General features: G+C 36.7%; 1 protein-coding gene across 25 annotated transcripts in view; it reads right to left on the bottom strand.

Moving 5' to 3' along the window:
• Nucleotides 1-12,871: 12,871 nt before the first annotated feature.
• The window catches only part of LOC103024007 (neuronal cell adhesion molecule), a 124,375-nt gene continuing 116,472 nt past the window's right edge, over nucleotides 12,872-20,774 (bottom strand). For all 25 annotated transcript variants that reach the window (XM_049474505.1, XM_049474503.1, XM_049474508.1 and 22 more), the window contains 2 exons: nucleotides 20,266-20,344; nucleotides 12,872-15,352 (listed from right to left, as the gene is read on the bottom strand). In XM_049474505.1, the coding sequence (XP_049330462.1) occupies nucleotides 15,109-15,352; nucleotides 20,266-20,344 (323 nt within the window). In that variant the 3' untranslated portion in view covers nucleotides 12,872-15,108. The remainder of the gene's footprint in view (nucleotides 15,353-20,265; nucleotides 20,345-20,774) is intronic.

The raw sequence follows: 20,774 nt of genomic DNA, 5'->3' as shown, positions 1-20,774 counted from the left end.
ATTTCAATAAACATTACTTTTTTATTTTTAGGGCAAGTGATTTTCTCAAATCATTTAAGTAAATTTAACTGATCCATTTAATTCCTTCACCTCTTTTAACATTTTTCTCGGCTTTTCAGGGCTCGATTACTGAGGACGCGTGTGAGCCTTAATTAAAAAAGCCTGGCTTGATTAGTGGGAACAGGTTGAGTCTGAATTGCATTAGTGGAACGGAACGAGCTGGAAGTGAATTGTTTGGCTAACTCAAGCGAGGATTACTCAAATAAGCGCCGCTTTTTTAAGCTCGCTTTGTGGAACAGCCCCCAGATCATATGTGGAGTAGAAGTCTGAAACTTAAAGCAACAGTTTGTAAGTTTTGGGGATTTAGAGACCTCTCTGGTAAGAAAGTGTGATTGCTGAGAGCAGTCTTAATGCAGCTTAATCCTGTGTGAAATTCTGTGTGTTTTTGAGTAGATTGAGTAGTACATTTATTTTGCTAATTAATTTATGAAATATTAAAAAAAAAAAAAAAAAAAAATTGAGACAACAACCAGAGATGATAGTGGCAGGACACTGTTTCCATTCATTTCATTTACATTTACATTTAAGGCATTAAGCAGATGCCCTTATCCAGAGCGACTTACAACAGTGCTTTGTTGTTTACTTTAAAATATCTACAGCTAGATTAGAATATTTTGTCCCCTCCTGACTACTGCTTTCAATTTAACAGAAATAATGTCAGGGAGTGCTGCTTTAAGCAGTTAATCAAGCGTGCGTGTTGTAGCCCGTCAGAGAGAAATCTCTGAAAGAACTGACATGAAAGATCTTTTGGGGGTAAAGATGGGGGAAGGGTCTCAGAGTGGAGGATAAAGGCTATGATCTTTGATTTAGTCCCCACATATCAGTGGGAGGGCCTCTATCAAGGGAGCATCCCCTCCCCATGACACTCCACACACACACACACACACACACATAAGCATACATACACACACACACATCACACCTCCCTCCTCTCTCGCTCTTTCACCCTGAAATTCATGGGGGACGTGATTTTGGGGGGCAGTAATCCCATCCCTGTCACTGGAGAGGAAGGGGAGGGGGTGTGAGAGGAGGGTGGGGGATGGAAAGATGGTGAGATGGAAAGAGATGGGGGGAGAGAGGCTTGGGCGGCATTAGTGTCAGATCAATAAAACAAAGTGCTCACACTTTATGTATCACCCACCCACCGGCGCACATCATCAGGAAGAGGTGAAAGCGAGGACCCCCAAGATTTATCCACAACCTCACCTCTTCCACTATGTGCTATAAACACGTCTGGCACCTCCAACACAGGAGATTCACACTGTACATTCAGACTGCCCCCTCTCTACCAGCCAGAGAAAATACTGAACCATCTCCCAGCCAGCAGAGAACATTATAAGAACATTTAGCAACGTTTTGAAAAGGCTCCAGGAAGATTAGCCTGTAATGTTACAGAAATAATGTTCCAGGAACATTCTGAAAATGTGTGACATAAAATTACTTTGCATCACAATGTTATTAGAACATTTCTCACATAATGTTCCCAGCTATACTTTACCGAAACATTACAAAGTAATGTTAAAAGTAAACATTCCCAAAACTAAAGGTTGAAACAGAAACATGAGCAGATTGTTCAAAAACATTAAATTAAACATTCTAAGAACATCCAGGAAACTTGACAGATTGAACATTCCAATAACAATATCTGTAACATTCAGAAAATGTTCTACTAACCAAAAAATATGCAGCTCGTCAGCTCCTGATTTCCACTCTATCCCTAGAATAAACATGTGCCTAGTGTTTCAAATACTCAGATTTATTACAAGATACAGACTTTATATGACGCACAAAAAATAATAAGCTCTTTCATCAGATATGGCCGTGTTGCCATGCCATTCGTCTGCCATATGTAAATGTCAGTGAGCAATCATAAGCAATTATTTAATTCATCTTTCACAGCCACCAAAGGAAAAGGCCAAATTTGCATAAAGACACAAAAAAAGATAGACTTACATCTGAGACCCAGGCTCTACAATACTGATCATGCCTGAAAAAGAGTCCATTACTTCTAATATTGATTAAGGACACTATTAGCAAGACCTGGTCATCTACTCATTCATGCCATTATCTAATCATTCAAGCTTGACATTCAACATTGTAGTGCTCGCATTAGAAGACCATGGTAGAGTCAGAAATAGGCATCAACTGCCTGAATCTATGGACCTGAAGTGCTTTGTGTTAATGGTCCAGGCTGGTGGAAGAGGTATAATGATGTAGCAATGTTAACAAAATCCTGGAAACTGGATTTAAGGTCCAGATTCTCAAAACTTTTTTTTTTGTTTAAACTATGTGGAAAAATGCGATTGAAATGTTACGCTATGTGGGCTTACAAGGGTCCACAGTGTCAGGAAGGAATTCACAAACTTTGTAATTCTACACAACAAAAAAAATCTTATATTAGCCCTCTTGAGTTAAACTCGCTTTTCCTTAATGTGTCTATTAATAGCTTTGCAATAACGCAGCACAGAAATATACCTCATCACCCTATCCACTGTAATTGGTGAAACTGGCCAATAGGAACACAGGAAATCTCGAAGGACACGCCCACCCTACAATCTGTCAAACTTCATTAGAAAGAGAAGTGTGTAAACAGATTGTGCAGCACGTTTGGAAACAGCGGCAGAGAAAGAGAAGAGCCAGAGGGCTCTGATTCATAAGATGAAGAAAATACCAAACTAAAGGATCCATTTAAAGATGTGCAAATGTATTTATTCAAATAGAAAGTATCTCAGGCCCCGTCCACACGAATCCAGATATTTTTAAAAACGTCTTTAGAGGTTTTTGTCTTCGTTTTGGCCTTCCATCCACACAAAAAGTTTTCAGTCACTGAAAACGGAGCTTTTCGAGAACGCCTTCCAAGGTGGTGATTTTTAAAACTATGCTACCAGCAGAGCCGTGTGGACGGGGAAAATGAATCTTTCTGAAAACACTGACATCACACAGCGAGTCTGCACATGTCTGTTTTTTGTTTACATTAGCTTGGCCTCAGAATGAGCCTGAAACAGGGACAGTGCCTGGATTAGTCCTGTTCTCTCTGCGATTTATGGATTTTATATATGGATTTATGATTAATAACATGTTTACAGCTTAAAGGCACCAAAATGCACCTCATGCAATTTTTTCAGACTCTCCTGTCTGGAGGTACAAACCTTACCGCGAATGGAGATTCTGGACCAGGCCTGGACAAACAAACACCTGGTGGAACAAATTTGAAGTTGAAGTTGTTGCTGAGGAGTTGCGAGAACACATCCGAATGTTTAGAGAATTCCTGTTCATTTTAGAGTTTTTGAGTGGAATGGTGTTTCCGTGTGGACGCATTTGTTTGCAGAAAATGAGAAATGGCTGAAATACCAAAAAGGATTCAGAGCTTTCAGACCTCAAATAATGCAAAGAAAACAAGTTTATATAAAGTTTTATGAATAACCTTGGCTTGTAATCACAGTTTTCATACATCTTGGCATGTTCTCCTCCACCAGTCTTACACACTGCTTTTGGATAACTTAATGCCACTTCTGGTTAAAAAAGTCAAGCAGTTCATCTTGGTTTGATGGCTTGTGATCATCCATCTTCCTCTTGATTATATTCCAGAGGTTTTCAATTTGGTAAAATTAAAAACTCATCATTTTTAAGTGGTCTTTTATTTTTTTTACTGAGCTTTATATATGGTGGTATATGCAAGTTCCTTCAAATGTGAATTAATGTAGATATTCAAAAATGGAGAAAATGCCATTTGACAACAGAGAGTTAGAATAAAAAAACAAACAATTACAATATTTGATCATATTGTGATGTATTTTGTTATTGTGATAGACAGTACACATTTCTGATATATCATATGTATCATCAGTGCTCAAATAACTTTAAACTGCACATTACATTACAGAGAGTGTAATTAGTCCTGTATAATTAGATATAGTGGAGCAAATTGTCAGAAAACAGATGTGGTTGGTTTAGTTCATCTGCACAGCTAAAACACAGCTTCAGATAGAGAGGCAACAGTTATAGTCATCATAAATCACAGCTTACACACACCAATGCACACAAATTTTCAATTTTCAAGCACATATGTATATGCAGTCCCAGGAGGGGGACACAGGTAATTGAGCTGTGGGGGGCCGGCTGGTATTTAGGGTTCAAGGACAGGCCTATGTTGGCATGGCAACAATGATTACCAATCAACCCTGGTATAATGTGATTTCAGAATCCATTTGCCTCATTAAAAAGAAATACAGTGTCCCATCTGGAAGCTGCAGTAACTGGGCTGTAACCATATTATCACTATTGCGCAACAACTTGTATTTATTTATTGGCAACTTAACAGGGAAAGGGGAAACAGTTTTAACTGTAAATGGAAGTCAATAGCTGTCATTGTTGGAAGCTGTCATTGGCTAGACTCTTTAGAATCCTGTTGGTCACACACACAGAACAGCCTAATGAGGCTTTGTGGTGATATCACATGGGAATGTCACATGATTACAGTGAGACAAGTCATATTCTTTCATTTTTTTACAGCAATAATTTATTTATTTTTTTTGTTGGAGGTGAGCAGTGAATTGTGGGTAATTGAGGGCTGTGAAGAATACATCAGTTGCGTCCTTTAAATCACTCCAAACACTGGCTGCATTTTTTGGCCGTATCGACCTTATTTTGTCAAGCCCACCTTCAAGATGTTGTTTCATCAAACTCTGTATTAGAATATCCGGTCAGTTCTTTTTGGCCTAACTGCAAAGTGCAGTGTTACAGAAAAAAGTAATACTACTCATCACCCTGAACACACAGTCCCCAGTGTAAATAATGGCGTAAATCACTTGGAAGTGATTTTAATATTCAGAGCTAAACCAGCAAACGTGATATGAGTACAAGCAAAAGTCAAACCAGGAGCAAGCCTAACCAAAACATTTGAGCCAAAACACAGTGTCACAGAGTCAAAGCGATGCTAACTTGAATCAGTTACGTTTATTCAATTCAACTGAGTTTTGTTCATAATTGGTTCAACTGTTTGTTTTTTGGAAGTTTGGAAATCTTGAGGAATTTAGTTTATTTAATTTATCTAATATACATCTAAAAAAAACTCTCAATATATTTAGCACAGTTTTGTAGAATTACCTATGCTGACAACTGCATAACTAAGCAGCACAAGAACAAACAGTGTGATTTTTTAAACCAACATTCTGTGCCAACAAGAAACAAAATAAAGGTGAATTGCTCTTACAGCCTACAACATTAAGGCCTGACAATCAACACATATATCACACAATAAGGTTGCCAAGATCCTATAGGAAAGCTGTATGAACCAACACTGTATTGAGTTGTACTGGCCGGTAAATTCACTCAACCTGATAACATTAGTTCTTCTGACTAAAACACAAAATCACTTTGTCAGAAAAACTAATATTATGAAGTTGAGTGTATCGATTTTTATTCCACTTCACAATTATGGGCTACTTTATGTTTGTCTTTCAACTCAATAAACAAAAAGGTGTAAGGTGACAAAATGTGAAAAATGTTTAAGGGTTATGATTCATTTTGTAAGCCACTGTATAAAAAACAAATGGCTTATACATATATTAATACATATAAGTATATGCAGTGCTGTTAGAATGTACAGTATGGTTTCATGAACTCTGCTAAACTCAGCTTTAAATGTTGGGAAGTGAAAATGACTGCGACAGATGGAAGCTCAAATATTGTGGGGGAGAAACAAAAGAAATAGACTTATTTTAACACCATTTAACACCAATAAGAATAAAGTGTGCATTTTTATAAAAATTGGATTGCTTCAATCAAATTAAGCGGAATTAAAGACAAAGAGGCAATTAGTCTGGTGAGAATGCAATAAGAAAAGCCTAATAAGAAATGTGGTGCTTTAGAGAAATGTAGCTGTGAGATGAAAGGACTGCACCTTGCTAATGCTGCTAATGTCAAGCAGTTAGCAATATGCAGATGAGGTCATGCAGTCACTGTGGAGTATTTATGGGAATTATTCTAACCCTTCCGGAGAGCAAGAGGACAGAGAGCTACTGGTAAAGCTGACGGGTCACTTGCAGGCCACTGATGGACGCTACCAGAAGTGTTGTAATTTTTGCTAACAGTTTTCTACACTCTAAAAAGGGATTTTTTGTTTTAGTCAAAAGAACTAATTTTATCAAGTTGAGTGAATCTACCGGCCAGTACAACTCAATAAAATGAGTTCAGAGAACTAAACCTGAAAACTGAAAAATGCTTATTGAGACAATGTAAAGTTTGACTTGAACCAGGGGCGTCGCCTGGCCTGGGCTTCCGGGGCTTTAGCCCTGAATATTTTTCCAGTAGCCCTGAATAGTTTAGTTCAGCTCAGCTGTATTGTTAATGAGGAGAGGACATTGAAGACTGTGTAAATTGGAAAATTCTTGACACCAATCACGGAGCCAGTTCACGGATAAAGTTCCGCCTTTCAGGTGAAACAGACAATCAGCTCGCTGGTTTGAAAAGATTATGAGTAAAGGAGAGGCCACACCCAGTATGCAAATATATGGTGCCAGGGGCCTTATGGGAAAGCTGTATGAACCAATTCTGTAGAAAGAGCTTTGACACGTGTAGTAATTAAAAGTTAGTTGAAATCACTTTTTTTTTGTAATCTATTGGCTCAACAATAGATTGAACTTTTTTAAGTTTTCAGGTTGAACCTCTCTGAACTCATTTTATTGAGTTGTTCTGGCCGGTAAATTCACTCAACTTCATAATATTAGTTCTTCTGACTAAAACACAAAATCACTTTGTCAGAAGAACTAATATTATGAAGTTGAGTGTATCGATTTTCATTCCACTTCACAATTATTTTTACCTTTGTAAAAATAATTGAGAGTTGATATATATGGATGTCAATGTGTAAACATAATTCAAAGCAAAGAAGGAAAATTACAACTTTTTTTATTTTTATGAATAATTAAAATTTTCATGATTAAATAAAACATTTAAAATGAGCTAAAATAATGACTTTGTTAACCAATCAGGCTTACTAATTAAAACACGACATACGGGTATGTGGTGAAACCGGATTTAGTTAAAGGACAGTTTGTAACTAACCAGTGTTAAATAAAGATTTAGTGAAGAACTTACACAGTTTATTCAGCTCAAAAAGCCCAGTTAAACTGAGCTCAGCACAGCTGAACACGCTCACAGCCTGTCAGAAGTTTTAGCACAGCCCACAGTGCTGCTGCAGTTTCCACAGCTCTGAGTTTTGTTTTCAGTGACTTTCTGTCAGACCTGCAGCTCCACCATTTTAACCTCACAGCTCAACCTGAGACTGAGTTCAGCTGCCTGTCACAGGAGCTGCTGAAAGTTTACAGGGTAGGGAAATGCTTTGGCTTTATCTGTAATATCTGTGGCTTTTTTAAGTAAAGGGTTAAAAATCTTTATTTGAGTTAAATTTTGATGCATTCATTTAACTTATTTAATGTGTATCACCTAGGCTATATTAGCAAAAAATACTTATTTACAATATTTTTTATTTTTAGTTATTTTTCCTTTAAAAGCCCTTAAACATGTATGTTTTCAGCACTTACAGCTTGTGCTAACATATTACCATGTCGTGTGGGAAGCCTGTTTGGTTAATAAGTCAATTATTTGAGCTATTTTTAATATCTTAACTGCTTAAAGGCAACTAAAAACTAACAGCATCCGCTGACTCTCAGCGCTGCAGTTTCACACCCCTACACTAGATGGCACTATAGGAGCAGCTCCAGTGGAGCACTGCTGCAGGGGTATCTGCTGAACTCCATACTGTATACTCCACAGTTCACACTGTAGCTCCAATAATGATGATCACAACATACAGTACATATTGAGACAGGTAGTGTAATGTATGTGTCTAATGAAGAAGTTAGATTTGGTGAATACAAATAGAGCCATACTTCATTTGTAGTAGTAAGAGTAAGAACTCTAAGGTTCAAGAGCTTAATAAATTAAAATAGACCAGATATCTGGAACTGTTTTTTAGTATTTCTTAAATTATTAATTAAAATATCTAAAATGTCATCAAGACCTTTAATTGGAAAATGTGATATATTAAAAAATATTCAGTCACACAATGAAAAATGATTATTATTCACAAGTTAACCAATAAGAGCCCAGACACACTTCTGTATATTAAATATCTAACTAAACACTGAGTCAGATCAGTTCAATAAGCAGCTTGTTACATGTGTTTTTAATATTTTAAGGATACAATCCTGATGTAACATAAATGAAAACAATTTAATAACTTGTATTTTAATATTTTTGTTCTAGAAATCAGGTCGGAACTTTTCAGAAAAAAATTTTATTAAAGATTCTACACAAAACAGGCCACACACTCTAATACTTTGTTGGACCGTCTTTACCTTTGACTGCAGCACACATTCACTGTGCTAATATTAAGCTTCTGCAATGTCACTAGATTTATTTCAATCCAGTGTTGCACCAAGACCTTGCACTGATGATGGTAGATTCTGATCGCTGCACAAAGTCTTCTCCAGCACATCCCAAAGATTCTCAATGAGGTTAAGATCTGGACTCCTTGTTGAACAATCCATGTGTGAAAATGATAATCTCATACTTCCTGAACCACTCTCACAATTCCAGCCCCATGAATCCTGACATTGTTATATTGGAATATGGCCGTGTTCATCAGGGAAGAATAAATCAATTAATGGAATAACCTGGTCTATATATTCAGTATATTCAGGTAGTCAGCTGACCTCATTCTTTCAGCACATACTGTTGCTGAACCTAGACCTGAGCAACTGCAGCAACTCCAGACTCGTGGGAGTCTACCGCATATCAATATTGGCTCCCTGATACCCACAAGTCAGATACACTCTCAGATACACAGACTTTTCCCCTAATCAGGCGTGTGACAGAGAGGGAGAGAACGGCGCTTCCCTCGTGTGCATATTCATGAAGCTCACACAAAATAGAGGGTTCTGATTGGCCTGATCGCCTTAAAGAGTCTGGAGTCAGCCAATCAGTTTTTAGTGTAGGCGGGCATCGTTTTTTTCCCCCCTAGACGGGATGCATTCAATGTCTGGTAAAAGTAAAAAAACAATGAAAGTCTTGCCCGCTGTAAAGTTTGTAATAGTGATCTAAATGATTTCAAAAGGCAAGTTGAGGTGAGGTAATGTGACTATCTATCTATAAATAATGAAATTATTTAATATATGAAATAATGTTTACTTTGCAAAAAAGAAAAAGAAGAGTTTTGGCCTACAGGTCTCTTGCAGTACCTCTGTGATCCACTGGGGGCTTCAGTCCACAGGTAGAAAACCACTGATCTAGATTATTCCAGAATGGAGAAAACAGCAGACAGCTAGATGTGTCTACTCCTGAATCTCTCCCCTGATTGTAACAGCAGTGTAGTCTGAACCTTGGTCACGGTTAGGGGCCCAAATTAAACTAGATTTAGGTGTAAAACTAGTGCTTAAATCAGAGACTGTAAAAAAGATGGACGCCGTGTCGCCGTTTCCATTCATTCAATAAAAATGAAGCCAAAATCTTCCACCATGTTGGTGATCCTGATACCCGAGTCTGCGCAGTAGAGACCAGAGGAGGGAGAAAGACTGTGGAGAGACCGCCTACTCATTTAAATAACCCCGCCCCTGAGGGCTGTCTCGCGGTCACAGACTGCAGAGCGAAGCGGAGTTGACGGTCTGTTATTGGTCCCGCCCATAACCAGCCCTTTTACAATAACCACACCTTTTTTGAATAGAGCTGAATAACGTTTTTAAAAACGAATTCTGTGGGGATATAAAAATTGACAATATAAGCAGAGGTTACACTAGCTGTTACATTTAAATAATGGAGGTAGAATTACAGTATATTGGAAAAAAACATGATTGAAAGTTGTCTGTTTTGCCATTGAAACCTATGGGGATGGGTGGGGTTACACAGCTTTCTGAAACCGAACAGCAGGGGGCGCCCGACCTGTGGTGGCTTCACTTTTAAGAGACGATGCTTTGTCTAGCTGTACACAGTCTATGGCTTGAATTATGGGTAAGTTCTGACACTGCTGGTTTTTCCAAATAAATGTACAACACTTTAAACATTTAAAAAAATACACTGTTTATTAATATGTCATGAAAAGTTGAATACACAGTTTTTCTTTTTTTTTTAGCCGGTGATAAAAAAACAAAACAAAAAATAAAATGTATTTTATGATAAAGAAGTAACATTTTGTATACTTTTACAGACTGTTACTGTCGTTATGCTGAAATGTAATGGTCAAAAACAATTTATAACTCTAAAATTCTCATTAGGTATACACATAATTATATTTATTATATGCATACACATAAATATGTATGTATTTTATATGGTAAGTGAAACCATACATGTTTAGAGAGAGAAGGTGTTGCAAATGGAGCAATGGAATATTTGTGTACTTATTCATAGATTTTTTTTTTATTTAATACAACCCACTATATTACAATAAACAGTCATCGCTATGCAAACAAAACAGTGTACGATGTCTCTAAAATGGTAAGCTTACAGGAAAAGTCTAAACTTTTTAACATGTAATGTAACACTATTTTAATTAAAGCACTTTTATTTTGTTTTAAAATATTGTATCTTATACTTTATACATGAAGAAAAATGTCAAACCATTTAAAACAAAACTAAACAAAACATTCCTGCTTCCCTGCTACCAGAAAATGGCTGTTTATAATAAATTTAATTGTAATTATCATGTTAAATGGTTCTGATTATGTACACAAAAGGCATTGGATTTTCATTCAGCAAATCTGAGTTAAAGAGATTAAAAATATGAATAGGTTCAGCATCTGGTCCACTTCTGGGCATTTATACCAAGTGTTATGAGGGCCAGTGGTAAGTGCCAGATGTGGCCCCGTTCTGACCATGTTAGTATCGCTAACAGGGTCTCAGTATCTGCACTGGTGCTCAGCTCTAAGTTGAAGTGTGTGGATCATCTGCCATGTTGACTCTGAGAAACCGTATTTTGAAGACCTGGATTAATTTATTCGGAAAATAAAATGTTTAGGAACAGAAGGCATAGAGCTCATGCCAAGCACTTAAAGAGGGTCCACGAGACTCCCACCAGACATCTGTGCCTCCTGACACAGTCGCTCTGTAATCATCTAACAGATGGCCCAAAGTTCGCTCTCTCTGCTTCAATTACCACACAAATACAACAATGACAGAAATAAACACTCAGATCTTCAAGGTTCAGCAGACGCACGCTCGCTCTTCTCCGCTCTTTTGTTTCTGCTCTGATGTCATTTACTGGAATGACTGCTGTGCTCTGAGGGTCTCTGTGTGTTTTTGAGGGTTTTTGTTTCTGTGTAATGTGAACAACATTAGCACTGCTGTCCTGCATTTTATCCTTCTTTATCTAAAACCACTCAGCTCCCACAATAACCAGCTTTTAACCAGCACACACACACACACACACGCACGCACACACACACCTCAGTGTTCATGTTCAAGGCCAGGAAATACATCAGGCTCCCCTCTGGCAGATCTATTACTGCTGGAAAGCAAATTTCATGCTCACACAAAGCATTACATGTTCAGAGAATGTGTTGCAAATGGCACAACGGAATATTTGTGTTTTCATTCATATTCATGTAAATATAATCCACTATTTTACGATAAACAATCATCGCTGTGCAAACAAAACCACATATAGTGTCTCCAACACTGTAAGCTTACAGGAGAATGTAATACCTTTAAAACACGTAGTCTAAAAACATTTTAAGTAAAGCAATTTTCTATTGTCAATATATTGTATTTTATGCTTTATACATAAAGGAAAAAAATAAACAAGTAATTTCCTGCACCCCCTTTAACCAAAAATATATAATTTATTTAAATAAATAATTTTAGCTATTATACTAAATGGTTTGGTTATTTTGTATACATATAATTATATTTATTATATTTATACATACAGAGTATTTTGTTTTCATATAATTTAGTATTAAAGTACAGCAGTATGGAAATGCAGTGCTTTGCAAAAGTAAAAAAAAAATCAGATTTGTGTGGATTACAAAATAGTATAGCACAGTATTTCTTACTAGAACAACTAATTTATGTTATCACTGTCATGCTAAAACTATTAATCTACATTTTAGCCATTTCTCAATATTTGACATAGTGTGAGTCGTACACTGTGTTAACCCTTTATGGTGTGAATTTGATTTTTTTTTTAATTTAAGAATCCAGCATGTATAATGTTGCCCTGACACAACAAATGAGAAAAATACTGTTTTAGTGAGTAAATAAAACTAAACATCTTTAAATGGCCAAATATACATATTTACATGTATGTATGCGTATTTTATGTAAATGTAAAAGTGACATTTATCTTAATAATAGCCAGATGGGTTTGGTTTCTGAAAGTAAAACCCATTTCTACCCCTGATTTTATTGTACAGAGACATTTGTGTTACATTTTGTCTAAAAAGTCTAATAAAATAATTTAAATAATGGTGTAAAAAACAAACAAACACATGGTTTGTTGCCTAAGAGCAACACCATGCCATATATGGTTAATTTCATGGTCTATTGACCAATAGAAATGCTCCAGAAGTAGTATTGGAATAAAATCTTTTTATATTTTTCCTCTTCTTTTTCTCCTATAGTGTTATTTGTTAGAGATATAAAGATTTGCACTGACATTAAAAATGTACTATTATAATTTTTTAAAGTCTGTTAAAAGTGTTTCTACTGGGTTTGCTCTCTGTATATGACTGATTTTAGCCATTCTTCCTGGCAAATGTTTCAGGCTGAATAAAGTAGATTGTGTGGAATGAAATTAAGACAATACGATGAAAAGTAATATAGTAATATTTATTTATTCAATATTAAATTTCGAGTTGTTGAGATTTCATTCTCCAACTCTCGAGTGGGGGAAACTTAAATAGAAATGAAATGTAAAACTGTTAGTAAAATCCTGAAACTAACACTTTTGCTTGATTTTTAAAATACAAAAACACTTTACAGTTCCAGTATGCACAGAAATCAAAGAGGCAGATAATGGTGATGAATATTGATTCTAATATATATATAGATCTCAGTAATACAGTATAATCAATCATCACTTATAGAAATTCCTATAGACAGTCCTTTCCATTGTGCTTGGAATATGCGGAATGAAGCTGTTGATGAAATCTGCTCTGATGACAGGAAAATAAATGGAAACAAAACACAGTAAATCCTCCATGGTGCCTTCATAAATGAGCATCAGCCTATAACACTCTGTCACGATGCACAGTGATCACAGCAAAGAAAAGAAAATATATAACACACTCACAGGCCCTCACACCCTCAGGGTTATAGAATGCTCCAGTGATGTCCACTTGATGATTTTCTTTCAGCCAAACAAAGCATTGTTATTATTTACATTATAAATCAACAATATATCTACATAAAAACATATTTGAAATAAAAACTTGATGCAAGTTATCAGAAAAATAAAACAACAAAATTCATGAAAATCCCTTCATTCACTGGCAGGGGGTCTTAATGTTGAATGATGGACACAATGGAATAATAATAATAATACAAAGTAATATGAACACAGTTTTTACACACATACTGTATGTGTGTGCACAGGGTTTAGTCTACACACACACACATACACACACACAATTCCATCAAGCATTCATCGCACATACACACACACACACACACAGTCACAAACCCTGTGCACTAAATTACAATTGTACTGAACACAAACTGAATGAGGCAAAGAGCAAAGCTTGCTTCCTCATATTCTTCTATATTATCCTAATAAATATCATTTTCAGCTCATAATTTCATTTTTAAACACCTTCCCACTCGTTCTCTAAACCCAATTGCCCGTGCACTCTAATAGCTGCTGTAAATTAAGCCGGAACTGCACTTCTCAATAAAGGCACAATGTAGTAAAGGCCACCCAGCACCCGTTATCATGACCAGACGCAGCCGCTCTGCCTAAAAGGGCACGTGAATGAAAGTGCTCTGGCGTTTCCATTGTGAGGGAGCAAAATACGTACGGAAGCCGTTTTTGGGTTGCTATGGTTTTGGTTGCCATGGGAACCACCAGAGTTCGCATGCAGGTCAAGGTGGTGACACTAGACAGCTAATGAGGCTCATGCATGTCAGAGCAGCTCAGCGTGTGCAGAGGCAGTATGAATACGTCTCGTGGGGCGTGACCACGAATAAATCAAATCAAATTCAAAATCAAAAATAAAACGAAGGTGGCACAGTGTTGGGACAATGGCACCCGTGAAGTTTGAGTCTGAGTGTACTTAAACTTAAATATCTGATCTGATGTGATCTGTCTTGGTTGATCAACACCCATTCCATCCATTATACTATATAATAGGATTTATCTTTTCTTTCTACAGATATTTACACACATTTTAATTTCTTAAGACATAATTATAATACATTTAGTCTTAAGATAATGATTTTTTTTTTTTGCAGCAGAGGTTTTAATCCGCTGGTGCGTGTTGCATGTACATTTTTTATCATCATCATGATCATCATCTTCATCTTATCTTATTATATAATAACATAAACAAGGCATACCCCGTATTTCCTAGAAGCACCACAAGGCCTGTTTAATACATGAGCTACTTCTCTCTCTCTCGCTTGTATCGTATGTTTGTGTACTGGTTCCTTAGATGCAACAATTTTACAAGTTTTACAAGTAACCATGTTTATGTGTAATAGAGAAGCGCATTATGCATGCAGCACTGACATAGCTTCTGTGTTTAAGAGGGAGCTGAGGAAAGGTTGCCTGATGTTAGCTGAGCTAAAGAGAAAAGTCTTCTGAGAAGTTCTGTGCTATTTATTTTATTTTCCACCCATCTGTCCATCTGTCCGTCCTCAGTGCATATCAGCATGCCAGTTTAAGTGCATTCCATGCGAGTCACACCGAGTCACACACTCTACACGTACTTTATCTCTAAACTTATACTGAATTTAGGCCTTTAATCTCTCTGCTTGGAGCTCTAATCATGCTCAACAACAATCTGGTGTCCAAAAAAAGGAAAGTCCTACTTGCATCACTTCATTTACCTGCACTTACACAAAAGAGTTCAAAGAGTTCATGGCAGTAATAGGTGAGGGGGCCTCTGAGCTCTCGTGACCCTGCACAGTGTCCCTCTCTGTCTTTCCACTATACTGCCCGATAAATGAGCCGTCCTCGTTGAACTGTCCGTCTCCGCCTTCCCCGTAGTCTACTAAACTGTCGTCACTTTCGTCTCGCTTTACGGTGCCACTGGACGGGGTGCGGCTCCCTTTTAACGGTTTATGGTCCTCATTGTCACTAGGAGAAAATAACATGCAGGTGTTACAGGCGGGAATGATGACAGATGTCGCACACAGATTAGCTTTTGGCTGTTCATGACAAAAGATGGAACACTGATGTGAACAACATGCCTGATATAATCAAGAGAGAAATGACTGCACACATGACTGCAGCTCAAAATGACATAACAATTGCATTAAAACATCAAATAAACATTCAATGTTAATATCAGTTAACCACCATACAGTCTCAGATAAAAAGGTACTATATAGTGATAAGAACAGCGAAAGGAACCCCTTAATGTTATGACATGGACCTTAAGATCCAATTTTTCACGTTACTTTTCCCAAGAGAAAAGTGCATCTTTTGGGCTCCTTTTACATTACAAGTCTCAATTCCATCAAGCACAGCTAAGATACAATTGTACTGAACACAAACTGAATGAGACAAAGAGCAAAGCTTGTCCATCTTTCTCATATTCTTATATATTATCCTAATAAATAGCATTCAGATTTATTTTCTCAGATTTACTATTCTAAAGTTTACAATTCAGAAATTCAAGTGACCTGTATCCGTCTACAGTGTGAAAATTACATTTATGCACATCACCAGAGATGTTATTATATAAGGAGACTATGATCAGAGATAAAACAGACTGCAGGCTTTAGTGGGATTCGTTTCTCTAACCTAATCTCTGTTACAATAACTGTCCGCACACAACCGTTATTTGCGACAGGGTTGTATGGGTTGCAGTAGTAATGATGTAGGTGTCACAAACTACAAAGCTATACAGGTGATGTGGCTTTAATATGTGGAAGCAGGACAGATAAAAGTGCACCATCTTCCCCTCCAAACAGTTGCCCTGTCAAGGCGCAGTCACTCCTGATGACTCCTGAATGTTTGTTTGACCCAAAAGACACTTTAAAATCGGACTATAATCAAATTTCAAACAAACGTGCAAATCTCCAAATGTGGTATCAGATTGGCTTCTGGCTGTCCAGACTACAATCAAAGGACAAGTACAAAGTCACAAGTCAGTCTGGACAAAATCTAGAAAATTTGATTTGTGCTGGCAGTGTGAACATATTCAAAGTGGCTAAAATCTGTGCTTACACAGTCCAGAAAAAATCATAAGGGCAAGAAAATATGATTTAAGTCCCTTACAGCCTGTGTAAATGTTAAAATAGCCTTAAGTAACGGAGTCAAGACAGTATCAGACACATCTGTTTCTGATTTAACTTGACTTGGCAGTGGTCATTTACATTGTATCACAATATAATATTGGATGAACCAAAATAAATGCTCCAAATGTTTTTCTATTCACAGTTTTTGTCCTTTTCTGTAAAGAAAAATACAAGATTATAAAATTTCAGCAGAAATATAAAGCTTTAGTACCTTTTTTCTGAGAGTGCATTGATTATACCTTCTGGTACATACATTCCAAAGCACTCTATATGTCTAAAAGTATCCAGACAGCCCTTGCATAGCCTTTATAGTAGAGTAGAGGCTGTTGCCCCATGTAAGTCCAAGAAAGCAATCCAAAAAACATTAGATGCGCAGGTGTCTACAAACTTTTGGACATATAGTCTATTTATGAATAAGTGATACCTTAATAACTTAATGCATTTTACATTTAAAAACATTTGATTCATGATAGTTTATGGAGAACACAAAATCAAATCAGAACTTAACGTCATAATGAATAACAAGCACATATATGCCATTCCCAAAATGTCAGTATTCAGAAGCCAGAACATGAATCAAGGGTGAAGTTACACAGAATGATACACAGAAGATTAAATTACTCAGGCCCCCAGTAATTAACAGAAATAATTATGACCAACATTAATTTTTTAAAAGGCTAGAATTAAAATTTGGCTCCTGCAGCCATAATGCTCATAATATTCATTTATAACTATAACAGTAGTTCACACTGTCAGCGTTTAAATAAAACAGCAGGTATTTGTGGAAAGAGTTGGTTTTCCGCAAATGCTGGTAGTAAAACATGGCAGATATTTGCATATTCAAACAACATATCTAATGTCAGGTATTATTCCTGCTGTTAATTACTGAATGCCCCAGTCATTTAATCTCATTGAATTGGGCCTATTTCACTAAACGAGAGAATTGACTGTGCACAGCCATTGAAAACAATCACTACCCACACATCATAGGATAATGATGTGATCAAGTAAGCAGATATTTAACAGCCAGACAAAAAGAAGATACAGTACATTGAGAACAAATGTGAAATGATTTCTTGAAATAATTAAAATAAGCATGATCTGATGGTCGGTTGTGTAACGTACCGCACGCACGCTTCATTGGAAACCTTAGAAATGCTATCATAGACATCAGTAAATCAGTAAAATCAGTAACAGTAAGCCAAAGCCTCACAGTAAGGATCTGTGAGTGGATGAGGCTATCTGAAGTCATGTGTATGATAGCATTTAGCTTTATGGCCAGGGAGAAAGTACGGGTAAAGTAATAATCCTGAAATGATGCGGAAGGCCACTTTTCTCTCCCACTAGCAGTCTCAGTGTAATCTCAGTCAGCCTTACACATGCAAGTCTTGCAGTTTCCTGCTTACCTTCCCCCACACCTAAAATCAGATCGCAGAGAGAATGAACAACAGTGGTCAAAATCCACATATGCAGAGCGTCAGGTCAACTCCATTCGAAACTACTGTCACGAGCCACTCTAGCGTAAGACAAGCTGAAGCACTGTGACTTTTACAAAATCATTTCATCACGAAGTCTTAACCTGACCTCAGCAAGAGCAAGAAACCAGCTCACGATCGTGGGAAGAAAATGAGAACAAGACAACATCTGAAATGTTTAGTCACTGGGGTTAGATGGGTTACAGGTGAAAAAAAAGGTTTCAAAATATGTTAAAAATAAATGTTAATATTTATAAAACAGCATGAAAGTATGCCACACAGAAATTGCCACCACTTGGCTTACACTTGTAAACATATTCTATGAGCATACAATTTTGTATAGGTCATGTACACCCAGATTATATATATTTTCATATATAATCTTCTATTACAGTTGCCTGTTCTTCTGCTTTCATCACAGTACTCTTCATCAAAGTCTCTTTTCAATATCATAAAATTCTCCAGTTCAGTCCAGCAAGCTGATACAATAAATGTAAATGAAAAAAAGAAAAAATTGTCTCATTTGCAAAAGAATGACCCTCTATATCCCTCAATGGTGTTAGGTACTTTACAGTAGGGGTGGGCAATATGGATAAAACAATATATCACAATATTTCATATTAGAAATTTTTTTTAGGATACATAATATGTATCACAATAGTTTTTTTTCAAGAAGTCAAAGAGCTCCAGGAGTGGCAGATTTCTAAAGAAATACTACTGAAATACTTAAATCCTCAAAATACTATCCCATACTTATTACAGTTAGTATTATTTTTTATGAAATAATCTGCTGCACTCTATCCAATTAAACATAACTAATTACTTAATTATTTTGTCATGAAACGTGCAGTTGGTCAGTGTTTTTAAAGCACAGATGCTCAGAAATAAATATTGTGTTACAATAAATAAATATTCTCATACTGCCCACCCCTACTCTTGAGCAGGTTACTTCTAAATGTACATATATTCATAATTTTGTACATCATCCACTCAGAACATTTATCTATGGCAAATGACATTTTATGTACAGCCATGCATAGTACAGTTAGTTATAGACACTCTTAGATTAATAACAAATGTAAACAGCAAATAAAAAAGCTGTGTTAATTATATACAAAAACAACATTATGTATAAAACATAGACCATGTAAACATGATAGGAATTAAAAAACAAACTACAAAAGAATGTTCAAAAATACTATACAAAGTAAAGTGCTTGGTATTTTTATCGCTTGTGTGCGTGCAATTCGAAAAGCAGCTAAAGACCAGGAAGAAACTGATTACAATAGCAAGCATCATAAGCAAATTGCTTTCAGTCGTAGTAAGAGACTCTCCTCTGTACTGTTTAAAGTTGATATGTTATCATAACGTTGCTGTCATACCAAGACCTTCTCCCACACTGCAGAACGTGCCATGTCTTGTGCAATATCAAATTAAATTAAATGTATTTATTTATTTATTTAGCTAGCTGCTCGATGCAGAAGAAAATAATTGCTATTTATTTCTATTTTCCATGACATGTCTACCAGAAGCAATATCTGCCCAATATTATTTATTTAACACCAAAACTGGATACACAGAGTGCATTATTAATATAATGACAAGGTGGTTCGTCGAGTTTGAACCAAATGTTCTAATATAACAATATATTTTGAAAAACTGTTTTGGATATATGAGGTTTTGTTATGGCAGCAATGATATATGGATACTGTTTATTACTGATATGAATGTATATTGGATTTGCATAATTATTCAGCCAACTCATTCGCATGAACTCAAACCAAAAGAGGCAAACAAAGCATGTAAAGTCTGCCTAAAACTGTTTAACCTTCATAAACGCCAGAGCAAGAGTAGGAACAGAGCAAGCGTACAGTATAAACCTGCTAATTTGTTAGGTATGGTTTAAAAATCCTGTAAAACCAAAGGGAAGGAGAATACCTGAACTAACGTCCTGAATTTAAAGTGGTTGTTTAGAAGTCGTACACCATCTTACACTCTGTTGGGAAATCAGCATTAACAGCTTTTGAAACACACACAGCATAGAAGAATAAGGCCAACCTGCCCACTTAAATAAAACCAGGGAGCAGTTGTGCTTTAACTCCAGAGGTGAAAAGGTTTCTTGTCAGTTGTAGTTCAGTGTCCTGCGTAGTTGAAGCAGGTGCGACAGTTCACGATGAGGGGGGGAAGTCTTTCTCCAGAGGGCTGTGTGTGTTGGGGTGAAGATATAGGTAGAAAGGAAGATTCCCCAGAGGTCTGCTCATTGTTCTCTCACCTGTACTCTCCAAAAGTTATATCATCATCCTTCATGGGCTGGATCTCTGGATCTGCATGTGCATCTTCCTTCTCTTTCACTGGCAAGACAATCAGAATTGCAGAGGGGTCAGTTGGCAGTACTTCCATTTTGCCTGTTTAATCTAAACATTATTACTCTGATATATTATAAGAAGGCCATTTGACAGCCTTGGCTGGAAGAGACAATATACAGGACCTTTCTGTTCACTACATGGAGTAGCTGAGTTGTAGACGAGCTGTCAGACGACTAGCCCTATCCGGATGGGATTAGGTTCTCAGGGTCCTGGGGTAATTTTCTCTTTTCTAGAGGGTTCTCTGTTATTTTATTTCTGTCCGGAACGACCATGTATGTGTTTTTCTCAGACGTCCTCTGAGAAAATTACAGGTTAAATTATCTACTGTTTTTCTCTGAACTGGTCCTCCAGTACTTTTACTCCTAAAAACTCACTGGTTCTCCTGTTTTTTTCAATTGTAGTCTGGATGCAAGAG

The sequence above is a fragment of the Astyanax mexicanus genome, chromosome 2 (genome assembly GCF_023375975.1).
Source record: "Astyanax mexicanus isolate ESR-SI-001 chromosome 2, AstMex3_surface, whole genome shotgun sequence".
NCBI lineage: Eukaryota > Metazoa > Chordata > Actinopteri > Characiformes > Acestrorhamphidae > Astyanax > Astyanax mexicanus.
Note: the sequence above shows the minus strand (reverse complement) of the source record. Positions and strands in the feature narration are given on the sequence as shown.